This window comes from Osmerus eperlanus, chromosome 16 (assembly GCF_963692335.1).
Source record: "Osmerus eperlanus chromosome 16, fOsmEpe2.1, whole genome shotgun sequence".
Taxonomy (NCBI): Eukaryota; Metazoa; Chordata; class Actinopteri; order Osmeriformes; family Osmeridae; genus Osmerus; species Osmerus eperlanus.
The window spans coordinates 13,950,879-13,969,417 of NC_085033.1; the positions used below are offsets into that span (position 1 = coordinate 13,950,879).

Sequence of the window (18,539 nt, forward strand, 5' to 3'; positions counted from 1 at the left end):
CACATTGGTGTAGAATCAGATTTGATCAAAAGCCAGGAAAGGAGAAAAAGCTCAAGTTCTATGAACACGCCCAAACTAGGAGGGGGAAGTCAAAATTCTTAGGATTGATGTGTAGTCTATGTTTAATATTTCATAAGTGCAGCATTGCAACATCTTCCATGAACTTCTTACTGTGGTTGCAGTGGAAATTTCCACCGCAAGACAAGACGCCCCCTCGCGGTGAGCGAGACTGAAACACGGTGGGCTGGCGTTCGGGCCTCACCCTTGGTTGCAACCTTCCGTACCAACTGAGCCATACTGACACCTAGTGTACAGGATATAGTATCGCACCTCAAAACACGGTTTCTTACACGCAGTAAGAAATTAACAAATGTAAGGTTCAAAATATTTGCTTTGTTTGTTATTATATGGAGCTTTTATAAATCAGTTGGTTCCTTGGTAGGCCTACCTGGTAATCATGGAGTAGTTTACCTATTCAATGTATCAAGAGAAAGGTTATAAATTATCAGGTGAAATTGGTGAGGGGGGGGGGGGGGAAATATTGACCGAACTGTCAACCCTTTGATACTTTTAATAGCCTGTTTCAAAATGCTTAGACCAGTGATCTGAACCCAACGATGATGCCTGGTCTGTTCATCGTGCCTCTCCAATCTTAATTCCTTTTGACAGAAGCATTCAGTAGCCTACAGTTTAGAAAGCAACATCCTACTGCGCATATGACAGTCAAGCCTAGCCTACCCTTGTCTGTTGTGTAAATAACGTCAAATAGGCCTACCAGTCCTTTGTATTGCTTAGGCCTTTCCCCCACTGTAATGCGGTGGGATGCCCTACATTCAAGCCAAAGCTCTCATGATTGTGGGTCATATTCTCATCCTGTTCATTTTCGATTTGAGTCAAATGCACGAGAAAGAGAAAAAGCTCATGTTTTATTGACTTGCACACTTTCTCTCCATATCGCCCTTTCTCTCAAAGCTAATTTGTTACCACCCACTTGAACCGGAACCTTTTCAAGCGAGCTCCAACAACAACTGCCGTTGCTCTGACAGCGGCAGCGATTTTGTAGGCTACATCGCTAGGCTCTGGTTGAGCGCCCGTTATTCAGCAAACATGCTTTGATTTTTGGACAGCGTTATTAATGCCAGTGTTGCTCGAACTCATACGGAAGCAGGCAACGGCACTATTTGATTTAAATACGGTTGCAAAATACAAATTTTCCACATTTTATCGGACAGCGCGAACATATCAATGGTTGTGAATTCACGCGCTGGTCGCGGGTGCGGTCCCACCCCGGGCGCTTTGATCGTACCGATCTAAGCGAGGCGGTATAATTTTCGGCTACAGTCTTAACGACTTTGCAAGATGGGGAGCACCACCTCTTGCTGCGTGTCGTCGAGCCCGAAGATCCGGAGAAATGCCCATTCAAGGCTGGAGTCATACCACCCCGAGCCGGAGTTGAGCAGGGAAGACACGGGCTGCAACCTGCAGCACATAAGCGACAGGGAGAATGTCGATGGTAAAGTATTAAACGGGCCATCTCAGTACGGAGTAGGTAGCCGATGTTTGAGCAAGATATGGGCGTGTTTTGAGAAATGGTACGCATTATAAGTGCAGGTTGCGTGTTGTCAGTTAGCCTACTAGCATCTCGACAGCTTGAACTTGCTCGACGAAATATTGATAGAGTAAATAAAGAGGTTATCAATTCCAGATGCTTTACAAGCCGTTTTCATTATGAGTGGTTCTTTTGAACGGCATGGTATCGGATTCTGAATGTCAGTTCAAACTCAATCCATCATTGGTCCGTCTATCATATTTACAGTTGACGTTTCTGTACAGTAGTAAAGCATTGCCATGGCTAGGTCAGATATTGACTGACACGGTAAATGATTGACTTGATTGCGTGGTAGCATCCAGGTGTAGACAACCCATTTCGTCGCTTTACTTAAGCTTGGTAACTGTAGGGTCTGTCTGGTTGTCTGATTGTGTGTGTGTGTCGTATGGAAATTTGATGCAGGCGGTATGGAACAGACTGCTTTGTGCTCTTCTTTGTTTTCAGCGCGAGCGTAAAAGAGTGGAACTATGGAACGCGGAGGGCCTCCATTGACACGTGAACTAATATGCATCACAATACATTCACTCCCGAAAGTGTCTACAAAGTGATTCGCCCATATTCGCTCCACCGTGGACTGGAACAATTATTTCTCAGAATGATTTTATTATAGACATCTTTGTCTGTGAAAATCTCCTCCATTCAACACGTTTGACCACTCTTAAAGACCAAATTACCCAAATATAGACTATCTTTCCACAGTGCATATTTGGTAGGCCAACAGATCCAATTGAATTTTGAAGATCGAATCTGTTAGTGGAGGTGAGGTAAAGTGTTCCTGCATGGCCTACATCAGCTTGGCTGGTGCATTAGGACAGTCTGACAGACAGGAAACACACATGCAGGTCTGTAGTCTGTCATTTGTTTGAATAGCCCCCAATGTCTGTACAGAGCGGCCTGGCTTGTCTCTGTCACAACACCAGGCCTCATCACACATTCAGGAAAGCAGCTTTTCATGGATAGAAAGCAAGACTTTGGAGAAGAAGGAATGGAAAGGGGAAATGCCCTCTCAGCTAGCTGACTTTCCACTGAAGCCATTCTGCTGGGGGGTTTTCTGTTCCTGTATAGAACCTCAGCTCTCGGACTCTGCATCCCATGTTCCTCTGTGAGGTCATGAGACTTATTATGAGGTCACAGTACTCATCACAATGTCACAATACTCTTCCTGAGGTCACAATACTTATTATGACTGTTGTTGTTCCCCAACTTTCGAATACTAACTTGGGAATATAATCAAGGGTTTAGGCCTCTTGTGTGTATCTGGATGAGTTGTGAAAGAACACTGTGTGTGTGTGTGTGTGTGTGTGTGTGTGTGACTGCCTAAGCTGTTAAGATGAGAGATAAGCGTGACTATGGCAGTGTGGGTCTGTGTGAGTTCAGACAGTACGGCCCGCTTGGACATGAAAGCATCTCTTAGTCTCCTGCTCTGTGGTGCTATCTGAGGGTCTCCTCCCAGCCTGCCGCCTGGGGCGCACAGGGGCCTCATATCAAATGCACCCCAGGGTAGAACTCTCCAGTGAGATCCTTAATGGAGCCTTTTAGAACATGGATGTGTTATGAGGGGGGGAAAATGTGTATTTTCCCCTCTGAAAGGATGAGCAGGGAAGCCAACTCCCTTACCCAGAATGCACCAGAATAGGCCTCAACTTGTTGGTATTAAACTGTTTAACCCTTGTGCTGCCTTCGGGTCACATGACCCAAAGGTTCATAACGAACCATCGTTGTGTTTACCCAATTTTACCCAATACAAAAACAAATTAAAATAATTTTCTTTTAACCTTCGCAATGTGGGGGGTCTGAGACAGCCTAGCTGTTAAAAGAAAATGCTTCACTTTGTCTTTGTATGCGGTAAATTTGTCGCAATACGACGGTGGGTCACAATGACTGATGGGTCAGAATGACCCGAAGATAACACAAGGGTTAAAACCAAAAAACAGGTCTTTTATTGGTTGTGAGTCATAGACCTTTCGAGTATCGTGGATGTGTTTTGTTTAGCAGGCTTGTTCTCCTCCTCCTAATATCTCTTTCCCCCATTATTCCTTACACTGTTTTTTCTCTTTCTCTGTCTCTCTCTCTTTCCCTTTTGCTCTCTGTCTGACCTAAGTGATTAGTATGTCCCTTCCCAGCTGGGATTTGAGGCTTTTTAAGCTACGTCCCTTAACAGCTTCCCTCCTCCATCCCTCCATGGAGCAGGAATCACCCTCCCCTCTCCTCTCTCCCCTCCTCTCCTCTCCTCTCTCCCCTCCTCTCCAGTACCTCACCCTGCCTGCCTTTAAGCAAGCTCCGAGTCAGGATTATGTTGTCGAGGGATTTCTCCACCTTGGTGGTGTGTGTAATCCAGCTGTCCTCTCTCCAGTGTGGCCCCCGATTCACCAGACACGGACTTGAAGAGAGAAATACGGCATTGAGGCTTTTAATGATTTGTATATGATGATTTGTTTTATATATTTGATATGTCAGTGTGTCTGGGAGTGAATGTAACCGAAAAGGTTAATGTTTCTCTCAGCTGTATGTTTCAACCTAAACAGCAAAAAAGCTGTAGTCCAGGTTACCAAAGACAAAAGCGCCTCATTATACGTTCTTGTTAAACATCAAAGAGACGGTGTCTGAATCCAGAGCCTTCATTTTCATGGAGGATTTGTCGATGAGCTGTTATTTCACGGGTCTGATGGAAATCTGTCATTACTCTCTTAGATAGAAATATACCAGAACTGATGTGATGTTTACTAAGTGGTATATTTTGTCTGTATGGAAGAGGGGAGAAAGTGATTGTGTGTGAATTATCTTTGTGTGTGTGTTTGTGTGTGTGTGTTTGCGTGTCAACGTGTGTATGTATCTTTGCGTGTTATGTGAGTATGTGTTTGCATGTCATTGTGTGTGTGTGTGTGTGTGTGTGTGTGAGAGAGAGAGAAAGATGCTCACAAAGAGAGAGACTCACTCGGAGGGCTGGGGAGACAAAGCTGTCTTATGATCTCCCTCCCTCACAAAGCTCTGCTGTGTGGTCTCTCTTTAGGCTGTTGTTCTCTCTGAGGCGCATCAGCTGAGGGGCTTATATTTAGGTGTATGGATGAGTCTCTCTTCTTCTCTCTCTTTTCACCTCTCTGTATCTCCCTCTTACTCTCCTTCTCTCTCTCGTCACCTCTCTATTTCCCTCTCACTTTCTATTTGTCTTTCTCCATCTCCTGGTCACTCACTTGCTTTTTCTCTCATCCATTTCTACACTACCATCTCTTTATTCTTCTGTGTGTGTGTGTGTTTGTGTGTTCTGTACCTTCACCTCCCCCTCTTTCTCTTCCTTTCCCTTCATCCTCAGCTCTTCCGTCGCTCCTCCTCTCCCCCTCCTCTCCTCCTCCTCTCCTATTCCCCTGTGATACGCTGCTGTCTACATACACGCCCTCATCTGACTATGTAAATGAGGAGAGTGAGACTCGGCGTCCTATTTCCTTTAATACCCAGTTGTCTCCCGGGGGAGAGAGAGAGATGGGTAAGAGAGAGGTGGGAGGGGGAGATAGGGGAGATGAAGAGAGAGAGATAGAGGGGGGAGAGGGAGAGACTTCAAAGCCCACTCATGAGCTCTACCTCAGCTCTTCTGTCTCTCAGATCCCTCATGCACACACAAAGACACAACACACGTGACTCTAAGACAAACTCGTATGGACACACACACCCTATCCCCATCTTCACCCCTGCAGTTCCAGACTCCTGTGCTTCATTCACACAACACAATCCTCTCTCCCTCCTTTCATTAGCTGGCTCTCTCTGCTGCTCAGACAGACAGCATAACAAACAGCAGCTCTGCTCAGAAACCCTCTTTCATTATAATTATCATCACTCCCACATCCCACATCAGCACCGTCCAAGCCCGAGTCAGACAAACTCTTCACACAGACCTTGTCACACTGACCTCTCTCTCTCTCTCTCTCTCTCTCTCTCTCTCTCTCTCTCTCTCTCTCTCTCTCTCTCTCTCTCTCTCTCTCTCTCTCTCTCTCTCGTGTGTGTCAGTAAAGCAGTGGACTTCTGTCTGTGTTTCCTTTCTCTCCCAGTAAACTCCACTTCAGTAGGTCAGGTTTTAAGGGAGGACGAAGTCATCGATTGATTTGTAGACGAGTAATGAGGAAGACATTTACTCCATCATGCGGTGAGTGGTGGAGTGCTGCTCCTTAAGGACACTTCACTGGCAGCTGCTGCTGCTGGGCTGGGTTAGGTTAGGCTGGGTTAGGTTAGGCTGGGTTAGGTTAGGCTGGGTTAGGTTAGGCTGGGTTAGGTTAGGCTGGGTTAGGCAGTGCTAGCACAGGACAGGCTGTGCTGGGCTGGGCTGGAGACCTAGACAGAGTGACATCCAGGAAGGATGTATTTTGTGGATCCTCCATCGTTTCATGGGAGACTACACTGTTAACGCCATTATGACTCGCGGTGGACGGTCACATGACCTCACCTGTGAGTGGTAATTGATGTTACATCGAGTGGAGAGTAAGCGATTGTGTGTGTGTGCACATTTGTGTGTGATTGATCGTTCTCCCTAATGAGAATATTCTGAAGGCAGTGCGGATGTGTGGGAGGATTGTCTTAATGAAGATGTGTGCTGCAAGGACATTGATTGGCCAGTCTAGTTTATTGATTGGCTAGTCCAGTTTATTGATTGGCCTGTACATTGCCCCAGTGTTTTTTTTAGGTAGAAGACAGCGAACTGTGTAGATGAGAAAGCTGAGAAGATTACGTTTTTAGACAAGTGAACCGTATGAGCCAAGTTGGGCTTCTTATTAACACAATACTTGTTTAGATAACACAACCTGCCACTGCCTCTTCACTACATGCATTTCCCCCTCACAACCCTCCCCCATACTAGGCTCTACTTTTCTAATAGCCAATCCCCCTAACCCTTGATACCATTTAATGACATAACGTAGCTCCTTACGTGGTAGTTAATGGAACCTTAATGGAACCGTAATGTAAAGTGCTGCCAAATGCATTATCGGATTCAGAGTCTGGCTCTTACACAGTCAAGGATAAGACTTGTATGTGTGGTCGGGGGAGGACTGGTGAAGGAGCTGTTCTGAATGACATCTTCTTTTCTACTGGACTGGAAGGTTCCCCAAATGATGACTCTACGTTTTTAGCAAGCTCTCTCTCCCCCTCACAATCTCTCAAACTCTCCTTCTCTCTCCCTCTCAGACTCTCACACTCTATCTCCCCCTTTCTCTCACACAAACTCTCCCCCCCCCCCCCTCTCTCTCTCTCTCTCTCTCTCTCTCAACCTCTCTCTCAACCTCTCTCTCCCTTACCCGTCATCATTCTCTCTCCCTCACCCCTCTCTCCCTCCTATCCCCCCCCCCCCCCACACACACAAAAAAAGCAGCAGCCAGTGCAGTTGTTTTAAACCCACCACCATCTCTGCCCTGCTCGTTCAGACAACAATGGTGTGTGTGTTGAAACGGTATTAGGGGGATGGAATAACAGTTGGCAAGTGTTAGCTTAGCTCGCGGGAGCCAGGCGGAAGTTTGAGAAACGGACAGTGTTGTTTTTTCGAGGGTTTGTGTGCTGTTTACCTTTCCAAGATGTTGACATAACAGTGGCTGGCAGGGTCACCCGCATGGTGGGCTTGTCTCCTAGATAACTCAGTCTCTGTCTACTGCCAGGAAACATTTGGATTGTAATTCAGCCTTAATGGTGTGAAATGCAAATAGAGAGCGAAAAAGGACTGGAGAGAAAGGAAAGTAAGAGAAATAGAAAGGGAGGTAGGATGGGGAGGAAGAGGAGGAAAAAGGAGAGGATTTGACCCTGCCCAGTTATTGTTTTTCATACAAACACGTGTGGGAAAGTGTGTGTGTGTGTGTTACCTGTGAGTGTGTGTGTGTGTGTGTGACCTGAGTGTGTGTGTGTGTTACCTGTGAGTGTGTGTGTGACCTGAGTGTGTGTGTGTGTTACCTGTGAGTGTGTGTGTGACCTGAGTGAGTGTGTGTGTGTGTGTGTGTGTGTGTGTAAGTACGTATGTGCCAGTGGCTGCAGCCCTCACATCCTCGTTCTCTGTGTGCTTAGGCTCTCCCACGCCAACAACTCCCATTGTTAATTCATTAAGCCTATCAGGGAACAGCAGGCCGGCAGGCTGTGAGCCGATAGGTCGAGCCTCTCCAGTTACACAGCTGCAGGTGGTGACTCTTCGTTAAAGGTGACCTCAGGTGGGCCGGATCCTGTGTCAGCAGCAGCCCTGCTCAGCAAGGCCCTGCTTGGTCTCCTCTCCTCCAGGGTGCGTTTTAAAGGGGGTGTGAATGTGTGGTGCCCACCTTGCCATTCTTTTCTAGACTGTAGGGCCTAGAGAATAGGGATTTAAGGTGTGTGTGTGTGTTTGTGACCATCCGGTGTTGTGGTGTGTTTTCTCCTTTTGTTTTTCCTAGACAAGTGGGATTAAAGGTGTGTGACTGTCGTGTGTGGGCATGTATGTTTGTGTGCATAATATGTGTATAGCACACGTGTGTGTGTGTGTGTTCCCTGTCTCTACCTTTCCACTATCTGAGCCCCCCTCCACACACACACACACTCCATGCCCACCCCACTCCACACACACACACACACACACACACACACTACATGCCAACCCCACTCCACACACACACACACTACATGTCCACCCCCCTCCACACACACACACTCCATGCCCCTCCACACACACACACACACACACACACACACACACACACACACACACACACTACATGTCCACCCCCCTCCACACACACACACAAACTCCATGCCCCTCCACACACACACACACACTCCATGCCCCTCCACACACACACTCCATGCCCCTCCACACACACACACACACACACACACACACACTCCATGCCCCTCCACACACACACTCCATGCCCCTCCACACACACACACTCCATGTCCACCCCCCTCCCAGTAAAGCTGTTTATAATGGCCACCTCAGTCGTGGGGTGTTGAGAGTGATGCAGCTGATGCTGTTTGTTTGCAAGGCTGATGTGTTCACACTGGCAGCTTGGCTCTGCTGTCTTGAATTATGCATGGGTCATGTGACTTGATCACGTGACTTGTCACGTGACTGAACTGAGAGAATGTAAAAGGGACATTATTTAGCTGAGCTGAGAGGATGCTGTTCATGATAGCAAACTCCATATGCAGTGCCGATATTTAACATGTATTCAGTTTGTACAGTTCCATCCAACAGAGCAACTCGCCAGGGGCTGTGACACCTCTGGGGTGTGTTTCTCATGATGAGAGAACTCAAAAGCTAAAATATAAATGTGTGTGTGTGTGTGTGTGCCACCATCCACAGGCTGGCTGACTACACTGTAACATTTGTCCTCACTGTTCAAAACCTCCTCACGCTGTGTGTTGTTTTGTGTCGACAGAACTCAACATGGAGTACAACCCATCGGACCATCCTCGCGCCAGCACCCTATTCCTCAGCAAGTCTCAGACCGACGGTGAGTTTCTCATACAGCAGCCTCTGGCCTCACACACACTGGGAACTAGCGCTTGATTTACATACTGTTTTCGTACAGGGCTTTTTAGAAGAGCGTTTTAATGTTTATGGTGTTTCTGGTGTGCACAGATGAGAGAGGTAGAGTAGTCTAGAGTGTTTCTGGTGTGCGTGGTTAATCGCTTCTCAGAACCTGTTTACAGGACACAACGCTGATATTAACCACCGCAACACTGCTTCTTTCAAGGATTATAAACGTGTTTCACCACATGAACCTTTCTCATATCTGTCTACACAAGACAGTGCTAAAGCAATACCTGTTTGAAGTGTTTTTAATTTCTAATTTCGAAGTTGTGCGTGAGACAGTGTGAGAAGCAGTACTATCCTGTTGGGGTTAGACAGGTATACAGTACTGTGCTGTTGGGGTTAGACAGGTATACAGTACTATCCTGTGTTTGGGGTTAGACAGGTATACAGTAACTATAGTAACTAAGCTCCTGGTTCCTGTGTTTCAGTGGAGGTACCTAGCAGGCCTGGTGAGTAGAGACCCCACAGTGCTTCTGTCTCCCCCTAGCTGTCAGCTCTGCCTCTCTCTCTCCTTCCACATCAGCCGCTCTGAAACTGTTTTCAAAGCGACGCCTCCGTTTTTGAATGTAGCGAAAATATTTTATGTTGTTGACATCCTGTTTCTATTCTAACAAATGTATTTCCATATCCCCCCCCGCTCTCCGCCCTCCCCATCCCATAATATCCACTCGCTCTTTCTATAGTACTTCATAGCATCTCCTCTGCTGTTGCAATTACGCAGTCCCCCTCCTGCTCTCTAGGGGGCACTCCTCACAGTGTGAGAACCACTAGCCTGCTATCTCACTGTCCTAACAGTCCACTGTGTCTGTCTCTGAGCCTGTGTGGATCTCTTAACATGTCTGTACAGCCTTTTGTATCTGTTGCCATTGACCCTCAGGAGTCAATGAGATGGTTTCATTGTGGAAAGTCCTAATTTCTTGTGTGAATCGTGTCTCTGACGTCACGAAACTGTCATGTGGCTAAACATCCTGTGGCTGTTATACAACCCCATGTTGATGATAACTCATCCATCACTAAAGCAGATTTATACCTCCTCTTCATCTCTCTCTCTTTCTCTCCCATCCTGCTGTATTTAACCTTTCTCCCTCTCTCCCTCCCTCTCTCCCTCCCTCTCTCCCTCCCTCCCTCTCTCCCTCTCTCTCTCCCTCTCTCTATCTCTCTCCCTCTCTCTATCTCTCTCTCTCTCTCTCCAGTGCGTGACAAACGGAAGAGCCTCTTCATTAATCACGTGAGTTTTCACTGTTTTTGTCCCTAACGAGATGAATATCAATGCTGCTGGATTTCTATCAGGACCTAATCTTTCCCCGTGCACACTTTCCTCTGCTGTTGTATAGATTGTTGGTTTTTTTGTATGACGATGGGCAAAAAAGAATTTACGTTGAGTTTCCTGTTTTGTTTTACTAGTTAGCCCACATAGGGGAGTCCAAGGTACTGTTCAAGACTGTTTTCATCGTTTTTGCCTGCCTTCCGTTTCACTATATTGTGAATCATTCTGTCAAAGTTATTATTGCACTGTAGTGGGGATCAGATGGCTGAGCAGTTAGGGAGTCGGGCTAGTAATCAGAAGGTTGTTGGTTTGATTCCCGGCTGTGCAAAATGACGTTGTGTCCTTGGGCAAGGCACTTCACCCTACTTGCCTCAGGGAGAATGTCCCTGTACTTACTGTAAGTCGCTCTGGATAAGAGCGTCTGCTAAATGTAAATGTAGTGTTATTGGTTTTGTTCACCATACTTTAATTAGCTAGCTTTTGTCATCAATACATCTGCTTAATGACAAAAATGTCATTATGTTATTTTCCAGACGTTCCCCTAGGAGATAAATGGAGTATCTGCCCAATTATCTATGATACTGTCATCATGACGTCATTTAGCACTACATATTGCTGAATAAGACTTTACAAACACCCACTTCTCCTCTCCATTTCTTCTCCATCTTCAACATACTTCCACTTCTTCATCCACTTCAGATCTGGATTATGAACAATTCCAAAGAGCTCTAGGGGGGGGAATATGTTTTTATTTGACCTCTGCCCTTCTGAAACATGATCCTGCCTGTGTTTGGAGAGAGGAGTAACAACATGTATGTGTTACATCCCATCTGTCTGTTGCCCATGCATGGCCATTACTACCCCGTACAGTAGTCTGTGCAAGGACAAAAGAAATGCACGTATGTTCATGTGTGCACGCTTGTGCATGTATGTGTGTTGCCGTGTGTACTTTACAATGACTCTGTGTGTGTGCGCGTGTGTGTGATGGCAGCACGGGACAACGAGACGGAAACACAGTTCCTGCTCCACCATCTTCCTGGACGACAACACCGTCAGCCAGCCTAACCTCAAGTACACCATCAAATGGTGAGCAGCATCACTCCCCAACACAACCCCACCCCACCTCCAACACAACCCCACCCCACCTCCAACACAACCCCACCCCACCTCCAACACAACCCCACCCCACCTCCAACACAACCCCACCCCACCTCCAACACAACCCCACCCCACCTCCAACACAACCCCACCCCACCTCCAACACAACCCCACCCCACCTCCAACACAACCCCACCCCACCTCCAACACAACCCCACCCCACCTCCAACACAACCCCACCCCACCTCCAACACAACCCCACCCCACCTCCAACACAACCCCACCCCACCTCCAACACAACCCCACCCCACCTCCAACACAACCCCACCCCACCTCCAACACAACCCCACCCCACCTCCAACACAACCCCACCCCACCTCCAACACAACCCCACCCCACCTCCAACACAACCCCACCCCACCTCCAACACAACCCCACCCCACCTCCAACACAACCCCACCCCACCTCCAACACAACCCCACCCCACCCCCAAGACAACCCCACCCCACCTCCAACACAACCCCACCCCACCTCCAACACAACCCCACCCCACCTCCAACACAACCCCACCCCACCTCCAACACAACCCCACCCCACCTCCAACACAACCCCACCCCACCTCCAACACAACCCCACCCCACCTCCAACACAACCCCACCCCACCCCCAACACAACCCCACCCCACCTCCAACACAACCCCACCCCACCTCCAACACAACCCCACCCCACCTCCAACACAACCCCACCCCACCTCCAACACAACCCCACCCCACCTCCAACACAACCCCACCCCACCTCCAACACAACCCCACCCCCCACCTGATTCACCCCCTGAAGTAGCAGAGCCTCTCAGGCAGCACTGAAGGCGTTCACAGACACACATGTCCTGAGAAACACAACAGGCTGACGTGGATGCTTTCGTGACTGTGAGACATTGCAGTAAGACGTGTGAAGTATGACAAGTAATTTATTTTGTAATTTTCTTCTTTCTCCAAAGTGTTTCACTTGCAATATACTACCACATCAAGAACAGGTAAGTGAGGTTTTTTCAATTGTCACTCAGTTCTGTCGGTCAGGAGAGAGGAGGGTGAGAGGGTTTATCACGCTAGCCAACGCGAAACCAAAAAAGTGACTTTTTCTGAATTGTTGGTTTTAGGGACACGGATGGAAGAATGTTCCAGGAAATCTTCGACGAGAAGCTTCACCCTCTCTCGGTAAAACATCTGTTTCCTGTTATATTGTCATTGTGTTTTGTGTAATAAACGTTACAGAATGGTGAGTTCAGTCAAGAGGTTGGGGTTGAGGCTATATGGACCCCTGTGGTAGGAGCTGAAAGGAGGGACAGGGCTGGATGTGTTGATGCAGGTGCTGAGAAGTGTGTTTCTATCTCTCTCTAACCCTCCGTCTGCTCCCTCTCTCCTCTCTGCTTTTCCCTCTCTTTCTCCCCCCCACCCTGCGCCCTCTCTCCCCTCTCTCTCTCTCAGAAATCAGAAGTGCCGTCAGACTACAACAAGCACGACCCGGAGCAGAAGCAGATCTACCGCTTCGTCAGGACGCTGTTCAGCGCCGCGCAGCTCACGGCAGAATGTGCCATCGTTACCCTGGTAACGGCATGGTGGGGTGGGGAGGGATGGATGGACGGATAGTTGGGTAGAGGATGGGATGGATGGAGGTTGGCTGGATTGGGGATGGATGGAAGAACGGATGGATGCATACAACCCCCAAACCCCTCTTCAGATGAAGCTGCTTATTTAATGAGCTGGTCAGTCCACGTCTGCCCACCCTGGGGCTCTGCTAGACGTAGTAGAGTCAGGATGTTTTGTGGTTGTCCTAATATGTAGGCCACATCCATACTGAGAACCAGACACTTTACTCTGAGTCACAACCCTCACCCCCTCCTCCCTGAACTCCTCCTCATCCCTCCCCCCCTCCTCCTCATCCCACCTCCCTCTCCCCCTCCCCATCCCTCCCCCCTGGGGAGCGTCTCTCCCCCTCATCGGCAGAGACAGGTCAGGGACGTGTGTAATCGGAGCATCCCTCAGTCCAGTGCTGTGTCTCGGACGCTGTGTCGTCCGGCACAGCTCTGCTGCTCTCTCCTGCAGAGGTGGAGGCAGGGGAACTGTTGCCATACGTCTCATGCTGTGGAGTCATACCACCATCATGTCAGTAAAATATTTAGGGGGATGCCCCGGTAGCTCACCGGATAAGGGTGTGTAGGCTGAGGACTTACCACAGATACCTGGGTTCGAATCCCCCATGTCGTCTCCCTGCCCTGCCCTCCCGGTCACACCCTACCTACGGACTGTCAGAAAAAGCGGGATAAATGCCCTAAAAATCTTCAAAATATATTTTGGATGTCTTTTACAGTATGCCAGAAATCTCACTTTTTTTATGGTGGCCTTTTGAAACAAAAAAAACCCAGTGACGTCATAGTTTTGAGTGAGTTACAATCCAAAAAAGACAGCCGGTGAACACCTCACTCAGTCTGGCCTGTCTGGCCCTCACAAACCGGCTCCTTAGACATCTCCTGGTCGACCGCATCTCCCTGCAGGCCTGTTTCACTCAGTGACACTAACAAGCCGGCCACAGTTTGATCAGTCATGAACAGAAGGAAAGAAAGGATGCCTGGAGACAGCGTCTGACAAGAAGTAAATTCAGAGGAAAAAAAAGATTGTCTCTTATGTTGAACCAAAGAACACCACTATCCAGTTCAAGTCATCTTTAATCATGGCCTAACTTCCTCCCTTCTTTGTTGCCTCCCTCCCTCTCCCTCCTTCTCTTTCTACCTCCCTCTTTTGCTCCTCTCTCCTTCCCTCCCTCCCACACCTATGCCTCATCTCTCCCACCCTCCTTCCTCCCCCTCTCCCTTTCTCCCTCCTCTCTCCCACCCTCCTTCCTCCCCCTCTCCCTTTCTCCCTCCTCTCTCCCACCCTCCTTCCTCCCTTTCTCCCTCCTCTCTCCCACCCTCCTTCCTCCCCCTCTCCCTTTCTCCCTCCTCTCTCCCACCCTCCTTCCTCCCCCTCTCCCTTTCTCCCTCCTCTCTCCCACCCTCCTTCCTCTCCCTCCCTCCCACACCTATGCCTCATCTCTCCCACCCTCCTTCCTCCCTCTCTCCCTCCCTCCTTCCCCTCTCCGTCCCTCCCCCCCCCCCCCCCCCCCCCCCGTCCAGGTGTACCTAGAGCGCCTGCTGACCTATGCAGAGATCGACATCGCTCCAGGGAACTGGAAGCGCATCGTGCTGGGCGCCATCCTGCTGGCCTCCAAGGTGTGGGACGACCAGGCCGTGTGGAACGTGGACTACTGCCAGATCCTCAAGGACATCACCGTGGAGGACATGTATGTGGGAGGGGTGGGGGGGGCATCCATATGTCCATGTTCATATGTCTTCTGTGTGTGTGTGGGTCAGTTTGTCCATCTATATGTTCATGTGTCTACTCTGTGTTTGTGTTTATGTGGGTGTGTGTTTGTCCATCCGTGTGTGTGTGTGTGTGTGTGTGTGTGTGTGCACTGTATCCCCAAGCTATGTAAACGTGACCCAGGTCAGAGTGGCCACAGCGCCGGGATGGAAGTGTGTGAGATGGCCGCTGGGCATGGCTGTTCCCAAAGGACACACTTCCCCAGGCTAAATATAACTGACCTGTTTAACAGCCCACATCTGCATGCGAGAGATGGCAGACTGTTTTTTAGGATGCAAACTGAGACTCCTCTGGATGGCCTGGTCATCTGACGTTCAGCAAAGTGTACCTTGTAGTTGAGTCTTAATGCAACCAGTGGTATTAATTAATGTATTCATTAATTAACATGTTGATATTATGTACAGAAAACACCAGAGGGATATGGTATAAACAAAGAAAGAACAGATGTATTTATCCGCTCTGAAACCGCTCTCCTCTCGTCCAGGAATGAGCTGGAGCGTCAGTTCCTGGAGCTGCTGCAGTTCAACATCAATGTCCCCTCCAGCGTCTACGCCAAGTACTACTTTGACCTGCGCTCTCTGTCGGAGACCAACAACCTGAGCTTCCCTCTGGAGCCTCTCAGCAGAGACAAAGCCCAGAAACTGGAGGTCAGACTAAATGAATAACTTAAGTATTGGTTTTCAACTTTGTTGTTATTTTACTGTACATTGCGAAGTGATTGCGTTAGGCAAGCTTAACAGCTGTGTGTGAAGATGACGAACTGCAACGTTAATTAACCTTCAGATGCTTCTGCGTGGTGTTGAAATGACTGTTGTCGTTGTGTCCCCAGGCCATCTCCCGGTTGTGTGACGACAAGTACAAGGACGTGAGGCGCTCAGCCAAGAAGCGCTCGGCCAGCGTGGACAACCTGTGTGGGGTACGGTGGGTCCCTGCCATCCTGTCCTAACCTCCAGCCACAGACCCAGGATGGGGACCGGGGCTGGGGACCGGGGCTGGGGACCGGGGCTGCGGACCGGGGATGCGGACCGGGGCTGGGGACCGGGGCTGCGGACCGGGGCTGGGGACCAGGGATGGGGACAGGGGACCGGGGCTGGGCCTAGAACCGGGACCGGGGCTGGGATGGGGACCGGGGCTGGGCCTGGGACTAGGGCTAGGGCTGGGTCGAGGGCTTAGGGCTGGGCGTAGTGCTAAGACTGGGCCTAGGACTAGGTTTGAAGCTTGGACTGGGTCTAAAACTAGGTTTAGTGTTGGCGCTGGGCCCTAGGGCTTGCATTGAAAGTGAGACTGGAACTAGGTTTGAGATAGACCCGCGACTAGGTTTGAAACTAGGTTCTAGGGATGGTGTCGGGATGGATCTGAGACTTGGCATGGGAACGGAACCAAGTCCCTTGCTCTTGGACGGGGATGGAACCTGTGAACGTGTGGAAACTAGAACTCTGAACTAGACCCAGACCTGGAGGCTGACGCCAGCACGCCCATCCTCCGGTCCCTCCTCTTTACTGTAGTAGAGCCCCAGTCTGAAGCCTTCACCCTGCCTCGGCCCGGAGGAACCAGTCCGAAGCCTGTACGCTCACTTCCAATGCTCGTCACCATGTTTACTGTGGGCAGGAGAAGGCCTGCCCTTAGCTTCACTTTGGCTTCCTGAGATTAACGTGCTGCAGCTCTAGGCAACGGGTAGCCTCTGGACTAACCTACAGGTATTAACGAGAAATGGAACGAGAGGAAAAGGGGGGAGGTAGAGGGGTTGGAGAGAGGAGGGTCTAGTCTACCTTTAGGACGGTTCTTTGGCTTTTTATTCACGTGTTTTTATTAATACATTTATTCTTACGGTTTTCATTTCAACTGTTACACACATGCAAACCCAGTTTAGTATTTCCCTCGGTGGAATCACTGAAGATGAATCTCCTACATTTCTTCATACGCAAACGACTCGAATCAGTGAATCGACCACGTTCATTAATGAAGGTTTTTCTGTAGTAGTGCGGTGCCCGTTTGAATTAAAAACTTTTGTACTCTGACAAATGAAGTGAGTCTCGAAGCTCATCCTGGTGCATGCTTGGATACCATACTGGATCAACCCACGACTCCATCGCTTACATCAGCTCAACATGGCTGTGAATGCGTTTTATATTTATTTCTCACCAACCGCTCGTCCAAACCACTTCACTGCTCAGCCTTGAGTCCTGGCGAGTTTCATTTTCATAAAGTGTCCAGTTCTCAAGATAATCGAGTCACAGACACACTCACACACACTCAGAGAATCCTGCCTTTATAGTTAGATGATTACCTTACCACTAAACATCCTCCTTAATGAAGGTAAGGAAGGGCCAATAACTGCCACCAAGACCCTCAAAATGGCGAGTGTGAGCTACAATGACAAGTTTTTGTTCCGTGACGGCCACTATCTTTAATAGTTCAGTCCAGTTTTGACATGGGGGGGAAAAGATTGTGGCCACCGTCAAGGGCGTCACAAAAATTGTTTTAATTTGGGGACAAACTGTACTTGGATTACAGCGTATGATTATACTGTATGGTTCCAGATACTATAAAGGGTTACGATGCATTCCAGATTAGCGTGAGTATCCAATAATGAACATAAAAACGACCGCTTAGAACATCTCTCTCTTCTGATACTACATCTCTACTATCTCATACAAGAGCACATGCCGATGGCGATTTGTTGTCCTTGTTCCAAATGACTCCTTAAGTGACAATTCCTTGATTCCAAATGACCTCCTCAAGTGACCATTTTTTGATTCAAAACGAATCATTGAAATAATTCCTTGATTCCAAATGAATCCTTGAAGTGATTCCTTTCTTCCAGATGGCTTCTTGAGATATTTGGAGTGCTTTCTTGTACATGTGAAGTCAACAGAATTCAAAGCGAGAGCATCTGAACATGATTAGAAATGGGATTTTATTTTTTTAAATACCTTTTGTGTTTCGACTTGTTTATTGTCTGGATGTTAAGCTACAAATGTTTCTTTTCTTTAAAGAACAAACCTGAACTCTGAGCCAAGTTCTATATAGTACAGTATTTTTCCCTTTTAACTTTAAGTTTATTCTTTCTGTCTTTTACAGTAAACTTCGGTTTTCCCAATTATTCAAATGTTATAGTTTCATCCAGGATCAGCATGTGTTTTTGTCAAGATTCTGACAACAAAGCACTAGAATATAATTATTTTGCAGATCAACATTGTACAGTGTATAAAAAAAGAATTAAAGTAATGAGAGATCATTAACTTAATTGTGTAATATTTATATGAAGTGTTGAGCTGTGTTTCTAATAAAAGGAAATGCCCTTAATTGATGTCTCCATTCTTTTTAATGAGCAGAAGTGTTGTTTGCATGAGGGACATAGATGAACTCCTCTAAATTAGGTTCTTTATTTATTGGTGCATTTTATACGTTCAGTTATAAAACAAATCAAGTTTGTTTTAGTAATGTGAACAGTCTCTCTACCTCCAAAACCTTAGATGAAATTAAAATGAGTAAATCTTTCATTATTAACAATAACAACAAACATATCATACATTGTAAAGCACAGCTGCCTGTGCCATTGTTTCCAGTCAAACAAACCGACACAGAGATATCTCAACAATGCTTTGACAGCAACAT

The 18,539-nt window shown here is 48.0% G+C and overlaps 1 protein-coding gene across 4 annotated transcripts; it reads left to right on the forward strand.

The window, feature by feature from the left end:
* The first annotated feature begins 1,020 nt into the window (after nt 1-1,020).
* Nucleotides 1,021-15,900, forward strand: ccny (cyclin Y). 4 transcript variants are annotated; one of them, XM_062481941.1, is made up of 12 exons: nt 1,021-1,513; nt 8,983-9,057; nt 9,569-9,589; nt 10,334-10,368; nt 10,545-10,568; nt 11,399-11,493; nt 12,503-12,538; nt 12,662-12,719; nt 12,990-13,109; nt 14,675-14,841; nt 15,406-15,568; nt 15,751-15,900. In XM_062481941.1, exons 1-12 carry the CDS (start codon nt 1,360-1,362, stop codon nt 15,865-15,867), a joined length of 1,065 nt encoding a protein of 354 aa, XP_062337925.1. In that variant the 5' UTR covers nt 1,021-1,359; the 3' UTR covers nt 15,868-15,900. The 4 variants fall into 4 exon arrangements, with proteins under 4 accessions (XP_062337925.1, XP_062337926.1, XP_062337927.1 ...); XM_062481942.1 differs by lacking the exon at nt 9,569-9,589; XM_062481943.1 differs by lacking the exon at nt 10,545-10,568 and having other exon boundaries at nt 1,022-1,513.
* Nucleotides 15,901-18,539: the final 2,639 nt, after the last annotated feature.

Excerpts from the sequence above, each read along its gene's own strand:
- ccny (XM_062481941.1), top strand. The coding sequence starts at position 1,360 with ATGGGGAGCACCACCTCTTGCTGCGTGTCGTCGAGCCCGAAGATCCGG. Across the intron at positions 10,569-11,398 it reads CCCACATAGGGGAGTCCAAG|CACGGGACAACGAGACGGAA; the intron begins GTACTGTTCAAG and ends GTGTGATGGCAG. Across the intron at positions 13,110-14,674 it reads AATGTGCCATCGTTACCCTG|GTGTACCTAGAGCGCCTGCT; the intron begins GTAACGGCATGG and ends CCCCCCGTCCAG.